The 22,885-nt window shown below is 27.7% G+C and overlaps 1 protein-coding gene across 2 annotated transcripts; it reads right to left on the bottom strand.

The window, feature by feature from the left end:
• Nucleotides 1–4,429: 4,429 nt before the first annotated feature.
• Nucleotides 4,430–11,558, bottom strand: LOC124835366 (rRNA processing protein-like protein). Of its 2 annotated transcripts, none has more exons than XM_047310279.2 (14): nucleotides 11,430–11,558; nucleotides 9,514–9,599; nucleotides 9,235–9,416; nucleotides 8,873–8,945; nucleotides 8,528–8,602; nucleotides 8,329–8,439; nucleotides 8,079–8,121; nucleotides 7,012–7,105; nucleotides 6,678–6,780; nucleotides 6,508–6,603; nucleotides 6,351–6,383; nucleotides 5,558–5,657; nucleotides 4,871–4,955; nucleotides 4,430–4,787 (listed from the first exon to the last, which is right to left on the bottom strand). In XM_047310279.2, exons 2-14 carry the CDS (start codon nucleotides 9,589–9,591, stop codon nucleotides 4,658–4,660), a joined length of 1,203 nt encoding a protein of 400 aa, XP_047166235.1. In that variant the 5' UTR covers nucleotides 9,592–9,599; nucleotides 11,430–11,558; the 3' UTR covers nucleotides 4,430–4,657. The 2 variants fall into 2 exon arrangements, with proteins under 2 accessions (XP_047166235.1, XP_087970816.1); XM_088114690.1 differs by having other exon boundaries at nucleotides 7,012–7,099.
• Nucleotides 11,559–22,885: the final 11,327 nt, after the last annotated feature.

The following is a 22,885-nucleotide window of genomic DNA, read 5'->3' as shown; positions in this document are numbered from 1 at the left end:
CAGCGTGGAAGTTGTATATATTTATATGGAGGAGGAGGGTATGAAGAACACAGAATTTCCTAGTAGTAACACCTCATTTTCATCGAAAATTCTTGGTGTACTTTTGTCTTATGTCTAACTTTTTGGCATTTGTATTGTAGTATAATATCAGCCAGCCATTTCTGACCATTCAAAAGACGTTGGACCTCAGATGTTATCTTTCCTACTTTACACCGTCATGCCAGCATTTAAATATGAGAAAATGCTTTCTATATTCAAAATTTCAAAACTCTTTATATGATAATAGAAATATACTCTTTTCAACACAAATTTTTTACATTTATTTAATATTATTTTTCTTTATTTTTTAACTTCTTATAAAATATAGAAATTCATTTTTTGTGACGGTTTTATTTTTATTATGTATGTAAATAAATGCAAATGTGTCTCAGTCTGATAACGCATGGAGAGAGACATGGTAACCAGATTGGGAGAAATCAAAGGAGATACCTCATTTAATTTTTCACATTTCTATAATTTTTCTTTTACTTTTCCTTTTCAATATAAAAGTCAGTAATACATAGATTAAGAGAATCTAGTTTAGTAATTAAAGAAAAAACAAAACCAAATTTCAAGAAAAACTAAAATCACACTAAATTAAAATATATTAAATTAATTTACAATATATAAATATTTATATAAGGTTTACTTCTAAAATTGGTACGAGAATTATCAATAAGATTTTATCCAAGTGTTGATAGGTTATTCCACTGCGCTCACTTCTTAATACATTAAATAATTAAAACATAATCAAACTTGTATGCTTTCATAAATTTACTGGATGAGTAGAAACCTGGCTTAATTCACTGAATCTATACGAATAATTTATTTTTCAGAGCATTTTTAACAACTTAAAATTGTTTGTGAATTTATGGTGGAATTCTTAAATATTAAATTTTGGTTTTGTAGGAACCATGTCATTGTTTATTATATATAGAAGACAGATTTCATTTGAAAAAGTGTCTCTCAGTTCAATTTAAATATATTTACTGTCTCACTCTCGTGTGCTAGTTGAGTATACAATACATGACACATCAAGAAATTAGACTTTTCTGTTTTCATCTGTCACAACTTTTTAAATATGTTTTAGCAATTATATTCTTATATTGACTTTAATGTCAATTATTTTATTCATTTGTTGAAAAACATCTCACCTAAACTCACATAAACAATAAATTTAGTTTAATTACAAAATAAGTATTTAAAACTAAAATTATTGATATTTGGGTTTTTTCTTTTGAAATTTGGCTACCCAATAATCGTATTGTTGAATTTACTTGTATTCTTTTCTGCAATGCAATTTTTATAGTTAGTAAATATGATTTAAATTGATAAACAAGAAAGTAAGAACTTAGTGTACACTTTTAATAAAATCAAATACTTCTTAATATAAGGGAAATTATGACAGATAATTAAAATTAATGGATAGAGAAGTATTAATTTATATTAATTTGTGATGGTTAATGTGCATATGAAACTTGCATGGAACAATTGCCCAATTAGCACAAATTCATGATCCTATTAATGAAACTTTTATTTGTATATACGCGGCGGCTATTAATTAATAGAGAGTGATGTGGCATCTTTAAAAAGTGGACATTTTCTATGTTTAGATCATAAAAAAATAATTTTTAGATAAAAAATTGAAATCAACTATTAGATTTTTTAATAAAAATTATTCATTGATAAATTTGAAACTGTAATTAAAATGAAAAAATAGGACAACTAAAATTATACTAATATTCCAACGAAGAATATCATTAAAAAAAGAACAAGATTTTATGTGTGAATGCAAGATGCTATTAATAGGATAAATCTCGTAAATTATTAAATATGATGAAAAGGACGTTTAAATCTAAATAATTCAGGATATATATATATATATATATATATATATGTGTGTGTTTTTGTGTGTGTGAATTTGATTGTTATATCATATTTAACATCATGAAATAATACAGAAAGGCTTTGACCTGCCACCTGTAACTCAATCTGAATGTTTATTGGGCATGTCTTTCCTTTGTCCTAATTTTTCTCTCCGGTCATTCAAAAGGTTGTTGATTGTGACATTTCATTAACCCTAATTTTTTTCACTTTTTCATTGACCTCAAATTGACCATAAAGTAAGAACAACTAATATCTTGGATCCCAAGTTACAACTTCTTTTACATTAATTTCTCTTTGTATCTTTGCGTTTGAATAGCTCATGAAAGTTTAATCTGACCAATCAACAATGGTTGCGTGTAAACACAAACCACAAATTATTTATTCACATTTACGTGAATGGCGTGATAGATTTTGATTCTTTTTATACCAAAACAAATGTTTCTACAAGTGGTTTTCAATGACAAAAGTGCATTTTTGTGGCCAAAAGATTCTTTAAATATATAGTATAAGTTGTTATTTAATCTCAAATAAGTGTTAGCATGTTTTGAGGTGATTGTTATAAGAAATAATAAATAAATTTATTACATATGGTAGTTTACAATTTCATGAAGTATAAAACATAGCTTTTTTTTAACAACTTTTTTAATTACTTTATAAAAAATAAATAGTTTCTGGAGTTTATTGGGAGAAGTGGTAATTGAAGATGACTAAAGGTTGGTCATTCAGCCTAATTATATTTATTTATCGTTATTTTTGAATTTGACACATTAGTTTTATGTGAGCTTACTTGATTGTTGATATATAACTAAGATTTGAAACATTAAAATTTGAAACAAGAAAAAGGTCTATTTATAAAGATTTATATACTTTATGTAATAGCATGTATTCATGGCTATTATATCTTCAAGATATTATATAATTTATTATTATATCATAATATGTTGGAGATATTAAATAATAAATTATTATTATAATATTTTAGATATATAATAAAATATAATGATAAATTATTATACTATAAAATATTAATCGTAAATTTCTTGGAAATATTTTATAATATCTTGAAAATATAACGTAATCTCACACTACACTATTATATTATAAGATATGAATTATAAATATATTAATGATATTTCATAATTTCTTGGACGTGCGTATATTTATATTTTGTGGTTAATTCTTAAAATACTTCTAAAATATAACACGTAATAAAACTAAGATTAATGAATAAGTATTAATTAATTCATAATAATATATTTTTTTAAAGAAATTGAATATATATTGTGCAATAAAATCGAAAAGCTTATAAAAAAATAATAATTAATTTCAACACCTACAAAACCTTCACCGGCAACAATATTCTTAGCAATTTAACATTAAAAATAATTTTAATTTATTTTGGTTCCTATATTGTTTCTTTTTTCAATTAAGTTTTTAATTTTTAAAAAGACTCAATTGGAACTCAAATGAATTCCTTATATTTTAAAAAAAAAACTTAAATAATAATGTGTTCCTAAAATGACATTAACGTCAATTGAAAATACACATGTCAAATTTTGGATTTGTCATTAATAAAAATATAAGTTATCTTTTTTAAAAAAATATATGACATGTCAAAATCAAATTATTAAAAGATAACTTAGATTTTGATAAATAACATACCTAGATTTTGATATGACACTTCCAAACCATATTAATGTCAATCTAATGATGTGGGTTATAGTGAATTTTTTTACATAAATAAAAACTCAATTGAGTCAAAACCAAATATAAAGACCAAAACAAATTACAAATATAAATACAGATAACGAATTGTTAATTAAGTCATATTAAAAACAATAGCTCGTAAGCAAGAACATCAATATACGTTGAATGAGTATTTAAATGGGGTGTAGAAAGGGCAAGATGGACACTTTAAAAACTGGAGTGTAGAAGGAAAATGAGAGTGAGGAAGAAATTGTCTTAACAGAATGTCATGGACGATCACATCGACCCAAAATTGAAAGTTAGGTCACCATGGAATAGGTTTTTTGACACTCCAAAAAGAAATCTGGTACAATAATAACCATTTATCAATAATAACACGCAAATACAAGAGTTAGACTTTAAATTTTACCAATCCTTCAAGCTCAATCCAAAATGAATGGAAAGCAGTCCAAGAATTTGACATGAACACCACAACATTTTAACATTTTGAAGACGGGTTTATGGTACGTTTGATTTGTTGTTCGCGTTTAACTCATTTTTTCTAAACACACCGTAAAAGATAAAGCTGGTTAACAATATTTTACCAAAGTAACATCTTTTTCGTGTCCTCAGGTCTTCCCACTAATTGGACTATTCATTACAAATGACAATAATCTCCATGGTTTTCTTTAATCTTCATTACAAAAAATGCAATTACTTCATTCATTACTTTACCACTGCTCGTTGAAATGAATCACCAATTCATGAAAGAGGCTAGTTTAATAAAGTGAATAAGGAAAAAGAAATGCACTTTAAATAGAAAAAAATATGCAAATTCAGAACTATATTATGTTAGAACCAAGCCATTGGTCACCATCATTTCATCGAAGGCGAAACTATGGATCTGAATAGATTTACATTATCTCGTGGAGGAAAAAATAATGAAATTCCTCAAATAATAAACATAATGTAGGAGACATATTAGTGTACAACATGTTAAGGGCAAAACTGTGAGGCCAATATTTCTGTCCGCCAACCATGATAATTATGAGGCTGCAGCAGATGATCTTCGAGTCCTCAATCCAAACAGATTTTCGAATAACTTTGGAGCAGTAGGAGGAATGGTGGCAGGTAGTGGGGCCATAAAATTTACTATCTTTTCATGAACATTATACCTTCACCAAATCATTCAAAAAATTATTCAGTTCATAATAGACTGCACGATACATATTAGGTTAAATGTTACATCCTACAATACCTTATCTTGCGACTTTTGGATGCACGACGATCGACAATTTTTCTTTTCTTGGGTTGCATTCTCTTCAAAGCATACAATGCTTTTTCTGCACAAAAATAAAACAAAAAAAAAGTTGAAGTGTAATTACACACAAAGAAAACACTGTTAAATCCTAGTTTAGGGGTAGATAACTGAACATCGGTGAGAAAAAGGAACATGTTCAAATTCCAGTCTCTGATATATTCTGGACTCAATGTTCAGAGGATTGTACAACGGGAAACAACCAGATAATTCCGATTATTCAAATATAAAAGATGCCATAATTTTCAGAGGATGGCATAATTTTCAAAAGTGAGCAGCATTGTGAATAATTCACATTTTATTTGTTGAAGGGAAATGTTAGTAATAACTAGCTACTACCCCTTGGTACTAGTGCAAAATCTGAATCTAACAGAGAAAGTTAAAATTCAAAATCGGTGTTGGTCAGTTCTGCTAAGCTTAACTAAAATTTAGTCATTTGTGCATGTTAAAGGTGGTGTATGACTTTCAAAAGCCACTATGAAATTTAAAATGATTAAAAATAATTCCAAAATGCAATAACATTTTGTGCATCATCGTGGCAGTATGATATTAAGTACAACTAAAAGCTACAAATATCCAATTGCATTTGACATAGAAATGTTGCTATAAAAGATTAATTGGCAATACCAGATGATGAAGGATCAACTGTCTCAAAAAATTCTTTCAATAATTGCTGGTAAAATTCAGAGTCATCCAGAAGTTCGGGGTCACCATCAGTAGGTTTCTCCTGCAAAGCAAGCAATGAACAGGAAGTCAGGATTGTATATCTAAGATCCTACAAAATCCATGCAAACACAAGCACTGCACATAAATATAACAGATGAGAAGAGGGATAATAGAGAACCAAGCAACTATCAAAGTCTGTTATTCAGTTACAGGTTGTGCATTCATGATGTATTGGTGGATATTCAGAAATGAGAAAAATACTTATCGAAAGGGATTTTGCTCTTCTCTCTTTTTATTTTAAAATCCTATTCTTTCTCTCATCCTTATGGAGTAAGTCCTCAGTCAGAGGTCATTTATACATCTCTGCATTTTCCTTGAAGGTTTTGTCAATCACACACTACTATCCCATAATCCTGCATGGCTATCTCACCTGATCTCAACAAATTCCAATTGAGTGAAACCTATAAAGTGAGGAAACTCTATAAAGCAGTTGACAAACCTAATTCTCAATTTGGAATGTAACCTCAAAAACACGTCCCTATTACTAGTCTAATTTCCAGCAATTAACATTTTTACCACTGGTCTTATTGATCATAAAAGAAAAGAAAAAAATGAGAAAAGGGGACGTTTCAAGACCCGCTGCTAAGCAGCAGCAAACTAAACCTCAAAAGGATATTGAATTTTGAACATCCTGCACATAAATCACAAGTTACTATAAAACATAACTTGAAAATTAGTACTTTACAAGGCTTACCGCTTCTTTAGGTTTATCATCATCCTCTGGAACCTGAAGAAAAGTGGCAGAAAATGACAGATAAATAAATCAGCTTGTTAATTTCACAAACTCCTTCTCCTAACCTTATATGGAAAAACACAATTTAAACCAACTAAAGATTAAGAGAATGACTTACATGTCCAAATACATTCACAGCTGATCTTCTCAGCCGCATCTGCTTGATCATTCTACTGGGATCTCTCATATAAGCAGAGACTTGATTGCTAATATCCTATGATGGGGTAAAATTAGGAGTAAACACACACCCATCACAAAAGAAACCCAAAACCAGTTAAAGAACCTGACCTGATTAAAAGCATGCAATTTTCCCTTGATGGCAGCAGCTCCAGTTGTTACTTGGGTCATTCGCTGCCATTTGTTGATTGACTTGTCTCTGAAACATGCTATGCTGCAAGATACAAACATGAATAGGATTAAATGCCCAAAGAATCACATCATGACATATAAATGTATATAAAGTGCAAAAACAAATATATAATTTGAGAGATGTTTCGCTTCGAGCATAGCTAATGCAAAGAAAAGGCTCAGAAAACAAAACTTAGAAGCTTCAATGCTGCAGCAGCTTGACAGAAGAAATACATAGCAAAATACTGCTGCATTGAGAACACAATAAAAATACCTATTGTGCATCTGTGAAATTTGTGACCATTCCTGATCGACACTGTCATTCAAATGCTTAGAAACATCTAAATCTGTTGATATCCCGTCTGAACCTTCAAGTGGAGGGTGAAAAAGTTTGTTACTAACAAAAAAAATATTCAAGGTTCAACCAAACATGCAACAAATATTGAAGTAATATTAGCATATTAAACATTAATCAACAACATAAATAGACATTTTTCCAGTAGACCTGTATAACTTATACAAGTGCAAGAATGAGCCTACAGATTAACCCATATTTATTGGATTACATGATAGCGTTGTGACAATATTTTTAACTGTTCAACTTACAAACTATTAAACCAAAAAATGGGAACTGAATGAAACTGACCAAAAACTGCAATATTAAATTCAACTATTTCTTGAAATGGGAAAAGAGTAAGTGGTGAACTTTAGTTAGATGTTTCTCTATCTACTTTCAACCATAATAAAACGAAACTTTAAAAATACAAGAAATGGAATATTTCCCTTCCCATATCTGTAAAGGAGTACATAGATACATAACTCTTCCACCCATATACTTCTCCTTCCCCACCAAAACTAATTTTAGATGATTATCATGTCTCACTTCTAACTTTTCCTTATCTCTTCCAACCATTTTCAGCTTGATGACTATTTTTTTAATTCACAAATGTGTTCATTTTCATTCATAAGGGTGGTTAAAGATGATATGAACCTTGTCACAAACATTTCACGAAAGTATAAAAATTAGATAAGTTCTATATACTTCAAGTACATACCACTTATTACTAAAATGAAAGTGAAGCATGGTCCATATTATAGACACATAAAAAAAGGAGATAACAAAAATCCTTGAATAAAGTCCATTTTCCTAAAAGGCAGTAATTTACCATTTCTTAAAAAGAATGTGTTATAATGGATAAGTCCTACCACTAGATAGCAACTCCAAAGATATGTCAACAAGCATCAAAGTAAACAAGGTATCAATCAAGTACAAAAAGATGAAACAGATAAATCATATAAAGAACTAGAAAGGGAAATAAGAACAAGAGAGAAACAAGTTACCAACTGTGGCTTGGGTAATTGATGGGTTCCTAGCAGACAGAGCCTGGAGCAAGAAAAAATATCAGTGACTATGAAATCAGTGGTCCTATATAGTATTTTGTACATATAAACTTCATAAGACAAAAACTGGTGACATATAGAAAGGAAACATCCAACAGAAACAAGTCTTGTCCACTAAATAAAATATATGAAACAGGCATGAGAAAAAATCTCATTCTTTTTTATTTAAATTTCCAGCCAAAAATTGCACCTCCTGCAGTTCCAATATAGAATCTAAAGTCTCTTTGGATGAAGTCACCAGATCTGAATATGCTACTTTAACTGCCTCATCTGCTTCACAGAACGAAGACTTGATTGGTTCCTGCACACAATTTAATTCTACCATGTTTAGACATGACATTCAGGTAAATAAAATAGTAAATCACATTAAAACTGAAGTAGGAAAATACCTGTGGTAACCTATTTGAACTTGAGAATGGCTTCTGAAGTAAGAACCTAAGTTCGAGAACTTTGTACCAGAGGGCCTTAAGATGAAACAAATTTTTGTTAGTTACTACTTTTATTGTTACAAAAGAAGACACAAAAATGATACTGAAGGAAAGGTGATTGACAAAATCTAGGACATCTAAGAACGAATTAAGAACTAAGAAACATCCTTCAACTTAATACAATGCAAAGCAAAAAGAGAAACAGAATAGTAAATAAATGGGGAAAAAATAACCGAAGACAGTAACATGCACATACTAAGACAAAAAAAAATTAGTCCAGGTACAATTCAAACAATAAAACTATACCTTCTGGCTTTTCACAGCTTGACCCTTGAGAAGATCTTCATCCTTATGATGCTTCAAGTTCTTCAAAGTATCTCTAAAGGTAGAAAGTTAAATTTGAGATATCTCAGAATCCACTCGATCTTAAAGACGAAGGAAAATAATAAAACAGGTTCACAATGACTCAAATAATTCATCTGAATTATATTTGATACAACAAAATGTATTTGATTTTTTTCACAAAATATAATTTATGCTCATTTAACAAAAATAGCCCTAGCAAAACAAGTACAATATACCCAAAACAAGTACAGTATAGCAATAAAGATTAAGTACCATCCATTTTTATAAACTAAATGTATATCAAATGTTAAATGGAATCTCACAACTCCTGATGATGAAGATCTCTATATTCTTTCTCAAGCTGTTCCATCTCATCATTGTTCCATTCACTATGCTCTCTTGTCCCATCATCCTCATCATCTGTTACCTTCTGCCCATCCTCCTCCTCTCCGCTGTCGTCATCAAAATCATCCTCCTCACCATCGTCATCAAAATCATGCTCCACCTACATTAGGAAAACAAACCTTAAATCAAAATTCATAAGAAAATCATCAAGGTTATATAACATATTAATAAATTTAAAATTTTGCAGCAATCCATACCTCTTCATACTCCACATTATTGTAATCATCTGAATCACTCTCACTTTTTTCTCTTTTTCGAGATTTTTTGGCAGCCATTTTCACACCTAAATTTATTTTTACAAAAATAGCACATTACATATCTACTTAAACAATATTAATTAATTAACTACAATCACAGGTGTCAATGAAGAATAAACAGGTAGGGGGTCATGTCAACCCTGATCAAGACACCTAAATTAGCACTAAACCAATACTATACAGTCATTACATAAAAAACACAAGAATCAGGACAATTTCAAATATGGTAATCAAAATGCTGTATACTACTTACAAACCGAAAAGAGATTCAATAGAAATATAATTAATCAAGAGTGAATGTTCAGCTTTTAGTAAATATTACATTCCCCCATTCCCTGAACCCAACCATGGCTGGAACTTTGTAGCACCAAGTTGCCCTTTTTGTTTAGTACCCACACCACATTTGTAGATCCTGATAAATCTACTGTCAGCTGTATCTCAAATGCATCTGGCCTTTGAAACAAAGAAGCACCCTTGCGCTTTTCATTCCTAATAGTGACTATTGTGTAACATCAACTGACAACATAGTCAATTTTATAGGGAATTTACTGCTTCATATGACTTTGGCTTTTAATTAGTTGGTAACTTTCAGTGGTATGAGTGTATGCAACAATTTTTTAATACATAGTGGATGGTCTGAGGGAAGAGATGAGAGAGAAAATGAATAATTCATTTTGTGATTTAAGTTGTACTGACTTTTTCAAATGTGTATATGTTGATATGAAATTGTTAGGTTTGTAAATTAAATCCAGGGTTTGTAAACTAAACTATGCTATATTAGTTTGACCATTCTGCAGCCTTTTTGACACTGGAATTGAGAAATCTAAATTGAACTTGATGAAAATGCAAATGAACTAACCGTAGCTGTTCATTCAACAAGCAAAAATTGTCGTGACTCAGCCTTGTAGGTTGAAGTTACGAGACTTACTAAAAAATTAGTCCTAAAGAATGATTTGAAGATTTTAAATAACAATAGCTCTAAAAAACCTGTTTCAACAAGCAAATTCCCATGAATCAGCATTGTACGATGAAAGTGACCTTTTGAAAGATTTTAGACCTACAAAATCATTCTTGATTTCATATAACAACAGGACTAAAACTTGTATTTTGACTCATATCATGCCTTCTGAAAGATACTAGGTGGTTATATAATGTAATTAAAGAATGTTAGGAACCAAGAATCGGAATGAGAAAGAAAAGAAATATTTTATTGAATAGAAGAGAAACATCTCCAAGAGCCCTTCAGAGATGGTGCTAAGGTTGAATTTACAATGACAACAAATCTAAATCTCTCATTCTATTCTTCTTCCTCTATTGATACCTAATTAACAACCTCTCTAACTAACTAACATCATTGTTCTAACTTTCCTAACTAACTCCCCCTTTCTCATAGTCCTAAAATAGAATGATAATAGTTTTGCTTCTTTGGATCCTGGTTGTTGGAAAATAATAATTTGCATCAATCTTTTAACCATGTTGTCTGCTTTGGATCAATATGGGTGTAACAACTTAAATTGTTTTGTTTTCTTTAGCAAAAAATTTAATATGAAGGTGATTAATTTGTAAAGAAAAAAGTGTCCCTGTCGCCACCCTCGCAGTCACAGGGCTCGCAGCCTGCCGGCGATCACCTCCCCTCACGGTCAGCTACCCTTAGCCCATGTTCTTCAACTTTTTGTTTTGCTCCCAATCTCTGTTTCTTCTAGGGTCCTTTTACTAATCTACTTTCATTGGTTGTTCTACTAAGACTTATGTGTAAATTTAAAAGAGCGTTAAGGGTTTGTTGGGAAATTGAGAGTGAAATTCAGCGAAATCAATTGAGAATGAGCTTTAAATCCAAAATCAACATACATACATACCTGATAAAATCGAGATTGGTTACCGCAGGAAGAACACCCTTGTGAGTGAGGGTGAGGTTGCGGCTTCAGTCTTCAGCAGCCTTGAGATGGACGAGGGTATAGGGTTTTAGCTCAAGGATATCTTATATTATGAAATAAAATAAAATTTTATATATATATTTTAAACAGAAATCAAATGTCTATATATTTTTAATATGTAACCATTTAAAAAAGTTTAAAATATTATTTGTTATTTATTTTCGTTCTCAATTCAATAAAAAGATTTTGTTCAATAAAATTCAATTTTTCTTTATTGATTTTTATCCAATATCATCATATAAATAATTAATGAACAAATAAATTAGTGACTTTTTTAATTCATTTATATTTTATAATTTTTAATAATTTAATTTCTTTTTGTCAATATTACGTGACATAATTAGTGGTCCTATTATAAAAATTAAAAAAAGAACAGACACTTAACTTACACTATTCACTTGGTTAATTATATACGCAGAAAAAAAATTAAATAAAATTAAAAAAATTAAAATCATATTAAAAATATATATTGAAACTGAAAACCGAACCACTACAAGATTAAATTAGTATTTTAACTTTTAGAAAAACTGGTTATAAATACAACACTAAAATGTTATATATATATATATATATATATATATATATATATATATATATATATATATATATATATACACGTCACTCAATCAATAATTTTAAAATTAAAATATTAAGGTCACCTTTTGTGTTGCACTTTATGATACATCATTGAAATATTATTATTTTAGTGGAAATAAGTATTTATTATTTAATTGAGATGTTTATTTTTGAGGAAAAACATTTTAAGAAAATAACTAAAGTTAAAATTATATTTGTAACGTATGATCAATCAGTTAAGGACAGAGTGATTAATCATCCAATAAGAAAATGATGGACCAATCTGAAAATTAATCTAAGTAATCAATAGAAAGTTAATGAAAATAATAGTCATTTATTGACAATTAATAAGAATAATGATATTTATTGATAATAAATGGGTCACACATGATGGTAAGCTAAATATAATATTTATAAATATATGTTAGATAGAGGTAGGAATTCTAAATTATAATTACTTATCTTTATTACAGAATAATTGAGTGAATCACTTATTTGAACGTCGTGTTTTTGACATATACACATCTCATTTCAAGAACAAATAGAAGAGAGAGAATAACTTGAAAATGGATGAGGAACCTCATTTAGTTTTAAGAACATCTTTTAATGCTTTGAGTAAAAGATCTCCACGCCTTGTCTGTAACAAAATTTATTCTCAAAATATATACGTATAATATTTATGTTAGTGAAATATGTTCAAAACTTAAATGATAATAACTATTATATATTATAGAAACGTTATGGTAAATTTAATGTATACTAATTTAAAAATTTATTATGTTTTAACATATACAGTGTCAAAGAGTACATTCAAATATTATTGTATTACAATATAAAATGCTAATGTGGATGAAATTTGCTTCAAATTTAAATAGGTAATAATATTTAATTATATCAATACCAACATAAATTTAATGAATATTAATGTCAATTTAAAATTTATTATATTCAGTATAGTTGAAAAAGAAAATAACATTCAGGGTTACAAAATCATAACAAAAATATCAAATTTAATGAAACTACATAGTAAAAAATTTAAGGAAACTACATGCTAAAATATATTGTATATTTTTATTATTATAAATTGAGATATAAAACAAATCATTTTGTTTTACATTTAAAATTTAAGTAACAAATGAAATATGAAAAATATTTTTTCTTAAAAAAATTGAAATTATAACTTCTAAAAACATTAGTAACATGGCATAAGGAAAAAAATTCTAAAAGTTGTGGGATAATTTTTTAATGTAAAAGCAAAAAAAAAAAAGTATATCATCTTCAGAAAAAAAGACACATGTAAAAATTTATATAAACAAAAACGATAATATTCATTTGTATAATATTCGTTTCAGTTCAAAAATATTTTAAAACAATAAATTTGAGAATTTTTTTATATCTGTTATTTATTCACTTATTTTTATCTAAAATTCTTAAATTTAAGGCAAAAAATTATCTAATATGCCATATACTTTAACTACTATATGTTCGCTGGTAAAAAATAATTTACATTCTTCACCTGAATATCATGGTTTAGATTTATTACATCATAATACTTATTTATATTTTTAATTTTTATTTATATCTTTAATATGTTATATGAGTCAATATAAAATTAATCATGACATCTTCCACTTATACATAATTGAATGTAATTATTAATTGCTTGTGTAATATAATTTTCTTATTTTTTATTTTATTAAATTTGATGGATTAGTTTCGGAGAATGAATGATGTGTGATAAGTTTCAAATGAAGAAAATTTATAAAGGAGTATTTATAAATAAAAGTGATTATTAAACTATATACTTGTTATATAATAACATGTATTTTACATATTTTATAAATATATATATATATATATATATATATATATATATATATATATATATATATTTTGTAACATCCCATTTTAATAGAATAAAACTATTAAAATAAAACATTACATAAATATTAACTTACGAGAAACTACATAATATCAATGAGGAAGATCTAACACTTGGAGAACAAAATTCTATTTATGTTACTGTTTCATTATCAACCTCACTTGAACGACTTGAAAGACGTTATCACTAAGTTCACACCATTTAAAGTGATCATCGCAAAAAAGAAAACAAAAACAAACAAGTAAAGACAAAAGTAAGGATAAGCTACTGATACAAAACATTTTCATAATAAATCAAAAACATATTAAACATTTTACTTAATGATACATATCTCACACCAAATCAACCAAACACTTTATGCATGACAACCCTTTGACTTGACTATCCGGATTAGTATGAATATTGAGCTATGACAGTCCATGTACTTGTTGTAGTGAAATAACTGGCCCACCCTAAGCTACTACACTAGGTTAGTCCGTTATCACTCGCTTTAGGTCAAGGTAAAGCCCCTAAATTATGACATCTTGTTATTCTCACGACATGCCTCACCTCTCTCTACTTGAGAATGAGTGACCATTAGAATGTCAAGATGAACTTTGAGACTAAGCTTCCTATATTCATACTTACAATACTTGAAACCACCACTGAGAAGTTCCTCCTTGGAACTCTCCTTCCATACCTTTGAAACCATTGAGATCACTTCTCATTCACATAGTATACCAATATATGAGACTATTGATCATACATTAAATAAATAGAAACACCTAAACAAGTCATCAAAAATCGCATGAAATCATTCCATATACATTAATACACAAGAATGGTCCAAGAAGAACCACTAAACAACACAAAGCCCCTTTAAAATCATACTTAGAAAAGGAAAACAACTTTGAAACCCTCACAACAGTTTCAGAAGGGTCCAAAACTCCTAAAACGGCCTAAATAACATCCAAAACTAATACTTGGAACTCCAAATTTGATAATTCCAAAACAAAAAAAAAAAAAACAAAACTAGTACGGTAGTGCTCAACGCCCAGAAGCTACCCCTTAGTGGGCCAAAGCCACTGGAGTGGTGGCGCTCAACGCCAAAAAGTTGGCGCCCCTGGATTGGTGGCGCTCGGAGCTAGAAAACTGCCCCTCAGCACCATATCAGTTGACACAACACATTGTTTTCATGGACTTTGATGATCTTGAGACTTGTTCTAATGATCAAATGGATTCCTTACACACTAGAATTGATGCAAAAACATATTTAAAATTAAAACAAAGTACCCATTTGATTATTAGACCAGAAATTACGTGCATTAAGTCCATTTGACAGCTCCAAAAGTACCTAAACTAAAAACAACACTTTCTAATCCCTATATCAGTTTACTAGTTGCATAACCAAGTCCAATTACACTTGTTAGCACCCTCCAACACCTCAGTTTCCTTTCAACCATCCTACTTTCAATTTCCAAAACCTAAACCTCCAAAATGAATTAAGAAACTCAACCTATGAAGCAATTATTACTTCCATGACAAATTTTTATGATATAAACCTCTAGACAAGTCCTAATTAGTCTAATAACACACTCATAACCCTAAAAAACAGTTCACACATTTTACATCAATATCTCACTACTCAAAACCTCATTTTTACACTAAAAATGCTTCAAAACTTCAATTATGAACCAATTCTTTGCTACAAATAAGATTTCACTCACAAAACACTTTTAGCAAATCTCAAATCACTTCATGACAGCTCATAGTCAATTACTTTCTCACCTCAGCCTCTCTTTCTCCAACTCACCCATCAAAACCTCCTTTTTAGTCTTAAAACTTAAGAATATGACTACCATTCACCCCAAACACTTGAGCTCAGTATTTCAACCACCAAACAACTTCGTCACACTCAATCATGATAGTGTGACACATCACAATCACAAAATTCAAATTATACTCAACATCATACTATCAAAATCATTGATTAAACATACATAATATACATACAATCATACCAATTTCTCAAATTCATCTAAAATTCATAGAGATACCAAATTTATAATATAAACACAAACTAAAGCAAGAATTCTAGCTCCCTTTACCATACAAGAAAATTGCTCAACTTAAAGAACGTTCTACCGATTACTTGAAACGCAAGGAATCTCTAGACAAACCTACCAAATACAAAATTGAAAACAAATAGAGTCCTTAGAACTCTAGATGAACCAAAAATGATTAGGAGAAGCTTGATTACACAAAGACACTAGATTCTTTTAAACATAGATTAGGAATGAAGGAGGAAAAATGAGTAAAAACTTACTTGCTCTATGATAGAAATTGATCGGCTAGAATTGTAAACATTGACGCCGTGATCGATTATACGTCTCTTGATCGTCAAATAGATGACTCAGGAGTAAGAAATTTTAGAGAGAAGATAGAGAACTCTATAAAATTAGTTTCTAGGAAAATGATATATTTTAAAATAATGAAACTAGTTTATAACAAAACTATTTATGATAAAACCATTTAATATTAAATAACTAAGTCTTAGTATTTTTAGACTACCGCCATTTCTAAAATATCATTTTTAGAGTTTTACATGTTGATATACAAACTATAATAACATATATAGTATTAATGTAGATTATGAATAGATTATGCTTAACATCACATAAATATTATTATATATGTCATAAAATATATTAAAAAAAATAAAAATATCATATAAATCTTATTATTATATTTTGTAAATTAGATCTATTTTGAACATTAACAAATTATACTATCACATTATAATAATGGATTGGATAAATAAAGTTTTATTTTTTTATAGATATTTAATTTAAAGTTATGTGATAGTTCAAAACAATATATATGTTTTCTAAATGTGAATATCATTTGATTTTTTATTTATTAAATAATGAATTGTTGGATAACATAAGGTTAAACATAGTTGGAAGTTGTAAATTATGAAAGTAGTTTAAAATCAAACACACCTAGTGCTCCCAACAAAAACATACGAAGTGTCCTTACGTAAATATCTGTTATTAGATACTCTGTTTTTATTTGTTTATTTATTTATTTTGTGAATAGTTTTTTATTATAAAAAGTTATTTTAATTTTAAAAATTTATTAAGACTAAAAACAATCAAATAAAAATCATTAAATTAAAAAATCATGTAAATAATAAAATTAGTAAAATAATAATTTTAATTTGAAAAAATATCATTTAAGAGTAAGATAAGAAAAAAAAAATGAAAATATAAAAAATGACATTATATTAATATTATAAATAAAAATATTCAATAGATATTAAGAGGACGAAATGGCATGACAATAACGGTAAGCAAATATATTAGTGGGTACGGTAAACAAATTATATTAGTGAGTATAAAACAATATTATGTGAAAAATTGACAAAAAGAACGTTAAAATTAAAAGTGATCTAATTTTATTAAAGAAACAGAAAATTACATAGAAAAAAAATAGAAATATAAAAAAAAATATCCATTACATTTTATTGAAACTCATAAGTCACTTTAAAGTTTCTTAACAATGCACTATAGGATATTTTTTGTAAGATGAGTTATTGTATTTTGTTAAATCAGGAAGGTATATTTTTATTGTGAAGTAATTAATGAAGTATTTGTTTTTGTTTTTGGATGTGACTACATGACTAAAAGTACCACTTTATGTTCAAAGTGAAGCCCGTATTAGCAATTAAAATAAATTTGGTGGCAAAGAAATGTGATTTTGATAAATACAAAAACTAGGGAGGAAAGTGAAGGACACGCAGGGAAGTAGCGTGTGAAGGATAGAAAGGAGAGAGTATCCAATGATTATTGGGAGATTGCGTGTCTGGTTAGGAAGACACAAAGTGAAACGCACGGGGCAATGATGGGACCACGTGGCACAACATGACATGCTCATGCACGTGAATTTCGATGTGTTCCCCACGTGACTCCTCTTCCCTTGTCCCCCACCCTTCACTACCTTTTATGGATGCCCCCTCTTCCCCCACTTCTCACCCTTTTTCTCTTCCAAACTTCATTTTATTTATTAATCACACAAACCAATTCCTGAAAAAAAAACATTAATAAATGTCTAAAATTTAACATTTCAAGAAAAAATATAAAATATAATAGACAAAGCTATCTGTCATTTTCCCATCATTAAACTGAATCTAATGATTCATCACATTATTGTAATTGAATAAAGAGATTTCTGAGTTGTGCAACATGATAATGAAAGAATTAAAATTTACACATACAATTTTAAGACAAGTCACATACACTCACATTCTCCCACCCCCATCTTTTTTTCCTCAGTCAATAAACTACTCCACTTTTTTTTTCTTTAATCTTTGCTGAAAAACTATGAATTCAATTGAGTGCAAGCTTTTTTTAAATATAAAATAGTATTTTTTTGGGTCATAATGTGTGAACATAGACATGATTATTTTGGGAACAAAATATTTGTAAGATTGATGTTTGAAGAAGATTGTAAAGTTTTGCAATGAGAAAGTAGATTTGGTATTGAAATATCTAAAGGTGAAATGAATATAAATAATTTAAGAATCATGTGCCTCTAGCAAATGGACATGAAGTAAGATCATATATGGATGACAAGAATCTTTTTTTGTATTTGGTTTGCCCCTTATAAGAGCAGAATATTCTGCTTACATCACTTTCATCCATTAATTTTGGTGTGAAAATATTGGAATGGATATTATTTATGGAGTTGAATTTGAAGTGGGTTGCAATCACATCATGGGTTTGTGATGATGGGAAGTTTGCATGAACTTTGTAGATATTGTTCCCTCCAAACTCTAATTTCTTCAACCTCTCACCCACCAAATCTTTCATTCATCTTTTCAAACTCTCCCCACTCCTTTATATCCAACTTCTCCCAATCCTTTTCTTTATCATTCTTTCCACTCTCACCAAAAAAACAAAAACTACTTAAAAATGAGTTAATTTTAAGCCTGTCTCACTATTAATCTCATTCACCCGAATTGAATTTGTGATGAATCAAATTGGTTTACCAATCTATCTAAGTTTTTCTTTTGTGTTTATTTTTTTTATTATATTTGAAGTTTAAGATCATTTTAGATTATATTATATATTTTTATTTTGAATTGTCTTTGAAGTTTAACATTATTAGGTGAACAGTAAATCAACTTATTTAACCCACATTTTTTTATGAACTACATCAAATTCGAATTTTTTTAACTCTCTAATAAATGAGTTAGATTAAATTTATTAAATAACAAATTCGTAATAAACCAAATAAGATTCAAACTAAATTATCCGTTCTAAAAATATTAAATTTTAACTTTATATAAAACTCTCAAAAGTTCTCTAATATTGTTTCTTAGAGTGAAACTTTATTTCTTTATATCCATATTATTAGAAACTATTATCGGATTGAAATTATGTTTACAATTATCCATACACATCTCATACATACTGTATACACCTAATTAAATTATTAAAAGGAAGTAATTTTAACTGTTATACAACTTTTGTTATTAAAGCACGTAAAAACATAAAATATTAAAAAAAATTTATCTTTCATAATTATAAATAAAATAAAATTTAAATATATTTGTAATTTCTAAATTTAAATATAAAATTGAAATTTATTTATGTTTTAAAATTTAATTTAATTTTATTCTTTAATTTTAAAAATAAATAAATATTATCCTTAATTTGTCATTAATTTTTTATCTGTTAAATAATATTTCAAATTAATATTTGAATCAAACGTATAAATGATGGAGTAACATGTAAATTTGATATGTGAAACGATTTTAACATTTTTGAATTAAAAAAATTATAAATATTTTTTTAAATTTAAAAAACAAATTTATATTAAAAATTGAGACAGAAAAACGAATTTTAATTTCAAATCAAATTTTTAAATTAATATATTTAACTCTAAAATAAAATAAAAACTTGTTTAAATCAAAACTTTCCATAAAAACTTCATAAAAAATTAATATAATTATCTTACTTTTGCAACAATTGGCTCACTAGTTTTTAAATTTTTATAATAATAATAATAATAATTTTGTGTAGTTATAAGTCAGCATTATTTAAATAAACTTTATTTTATATATATATATATATATATATATATATATATAAAACCTCCTGAAACCTGAATTTAAGAACTGTCAAACCTGTTTGATGAGAAATTAATATAATTATTTTGGTGTTGGAAACTACGACTTCTTCATGAAACAATTAATTTCTAATGTAAATATTTTTATTATTAATGAAATGAATCGTTATCACCGACCCCATTTATGAAATATAATTTCTTTTGACTTTGATAAAACAAGTAAAACGGTGCTTTTCTTCATTAGTCCTACATTAGTATATCTTATGCTCCATTAATGGCTACAAATTCAACTTCATGAAGAGTTTAGTTTAAAACTTTGACTCTATAAGTACGTTACCCATCTTGAATTAGATTAATCGATAACAGAAATAACTCAATTAGCAATTAATTGAAAGTTACACTGTGACAATTTCAATTTACTAAGAGCATTGAATTGGAAATGTCAGTTGACCGTTCTGGTAACGTGGTGGACATCTTCTTATTTTCAACAACATTCAAAAGATGTTTCAATTTTAGATATGAATTAAAAGTTAATTGTGAAACATTAATGGTTTCAATTTTAGATACAGAAGCTGAGGCCAATTTGTCTTTCCTTTTTTTTGTAGTATTGATAGTATTTATACCAATTAATTTTAGTTTTTGTGTGTGGAAGGTGAAATGAATTAAAAGCAATAATAATAAGGTGAAAAAACAATAGTTCATATATGTACACTATAACACACATTAATTTAATGTGTTTAGTCAAATTATCTTTTAAATATTAGTTATTCATAAAATTGGGTGGATATTTTGTATCAACAACATTATTATATAAAAAATATTGAATAATAATTGTTTCTACTATTTTTTTATTCAATGAAAATTTGAATTTTTTTTTAATTAATTTATCTATCATTTTCAAAATTTCAAATAATAATAAATGTTCTTTTGAAATTATTACTATAATAAATGTGTTCCTCTTCATATATAAAGGGTTGTATAAAATAAAATAAAAACTTTACAAAATAATCTTTTTTATCTGTTCTAGTCTATAGACAATAATGTATAGCAATAAAATATACGAAATTTAACAGTAAGGTTAATTTTATAGATTATTTATTTACTTTTCATCTATTTAAAACTATTAGTTTTAATTGTTTTAACTTTCTTAGTATTTATTAGAATTTCAAACTTTTAGGAAGATATTATAAATGTTTTCTTAATTAGAAATATTTGAATATTGCATTTCAAATGTGTTTATTTCAATTAATTAAAAATTGATAAATTTTATTTCAGTAAAAGACCATGTTATAAGTGCTCTCTTTAAACGAGAAGCAATTGAGGTTAAACAATTATATTCAAATTTACAATGAAAAAAAAATATAATAAATTTTATTTTTTAAATTAATAACTGTTGTGATTGAACTGATAGTTTCAAAGTTACGACTTTTAAAATTATAGTTATGACCATTTATTTATGATTATTTATTTTCAGCAAGTATAGAATGTTAATAATTTTAGTATATTTTAATTGCCTCAACGACTTTTTTTTGGAATAAGTTTCTTCACCGGCATGATTCATAGTTGTATAGTTTTTTTTTTCTATGATAATTTATAAATATATTCAAATCACTTCTCTATTTTTTTTAGTTTACATAAATTTATTCTTAAATATGCTTTAAGTGTAATTAAATATTATTTTGTTTTGTTTTAATATTTTATTTTTATATCTCTGACATATTTTGTGTTAGTTTTTATTATTAAATATTAATGAATATAATTAAGGTAATAAAAATTATTCTGAATTATTTTTGTTGTGAAAAAAATTGATATAATCAGTTATTTACAAATATATATGGACTCAAAAATAGTCTTAGAATTCAAAAAAATAATTTAAACGTTTTTTTTTTAAGTTTTATTGGCAGTTGAGAGTAAAAATGGGAAGACTACTATTTACAAACTAGAAACTAACGCAATAATAAATGTTTTTCAATAAATATTTAATGGAATGATACCAGTTTTGTAAAGTCATTCATTACTGAAGCAGAATTTTGTTTGATAACATTGGAACTTCCAAAGCATGGAAGTGGAAATTATCTTTATGCCCTTGAAAAAATGAGTTGAAGAGAATGAAGTTCACGCGCTGACGCGGCCTGGGGCTCAATCCCATCCCTCTGCTACTGTTATACATCGTGATTTGGGGCTACCATGCCATTGAACATCCATGTCAAACGGGCCCCACACACCTTTACAAAATCCACTACAAGGCCCATCATGCTACAACTCTCACCATCTCCGATACAGTATTTCTAAATTTTCATACCATAATGATAAAAAATAAATTTTCTAATTTTATCTCAACACTTTATTTTAATAATAATAAATAATATATTTATTTATTATAACATAAATAAATAGGTGAAACGTGAGTTCACTCATCATCTCCACGATGATGAGGCGATGATGATGATGATTCCAAGCACATCACGTGAAACAAATGCACTTGCTCTTTCTGGTCAACATTGGAGCGAAAAAGTAGCAGTTTTTCATTAACAGAACTAGTTAAAGCTAATTAAGCTCTGGCATAATCAGTTACTAATACATGTATAGTAATCCAAATCCTAGTCCTAATCTAATCCAATCCAATCCCCAACACTAACTAACCAGGGTTAAAAAGTAACCCGAGGTAGAGTTCAAGAATCCAAATCCTAAAACATATACAGCATAAGATAATTATATTAAAATGCCTAGGATAACCATTTAAGTGATGATTGAGGCAATTTGTCACTCTGACCCAGGTCATAATTAACTCTGTACCATCCATTCACTA

This window comes from Vigna umbellata, chromosome 4, assembly GCF_029865625.1.
Source record: "Vigna umbellata cultivar VRB3 chromosome 4, Vumbellata_1.0, whole genome shotgun sequence".
In the NCBI taxonomy this organism is placed as follows: domain Eukaryota; kingdom Viridiplantae; phylum Streptophyta; class Magnoliopsida; order Fabales; family Fabaceae; genus Vigna; species Vigna umbellata.
Note: the sequence above shows the minus strand (reverse complement) of the source record. Positions and strands in the feature narration are given on the sequence as shown.

What these genes read in the sequence shown, in the direction of transcription:
- LOC124835366 (XM_047310279.2), bottom strand. Translation starts at nt 9,591, where the DNA reads ATGGCTGCCAAAAAATCTCGAAAAAGAGAAAAAAGTGAGAGTGATTCA. An exon ending in GATCTTCATCATCAGGAGTT is followed by an intron (nt 8,946 to 9,234) that starts GTGAGATTCCAT and finishes TTCTACCTTTAG; the next exon opens with AGATACTTTGAAGAACTTGA. An exon ending in AAGCTGTGAAAAGCCAGAAG is followed by an intron (nt 8,603 to 8,872) that starts GTATAGTTTTAT and finishes TTTCATCTTAAG; the next exon opens with GCCCTCTGGTACAAAGTTCT.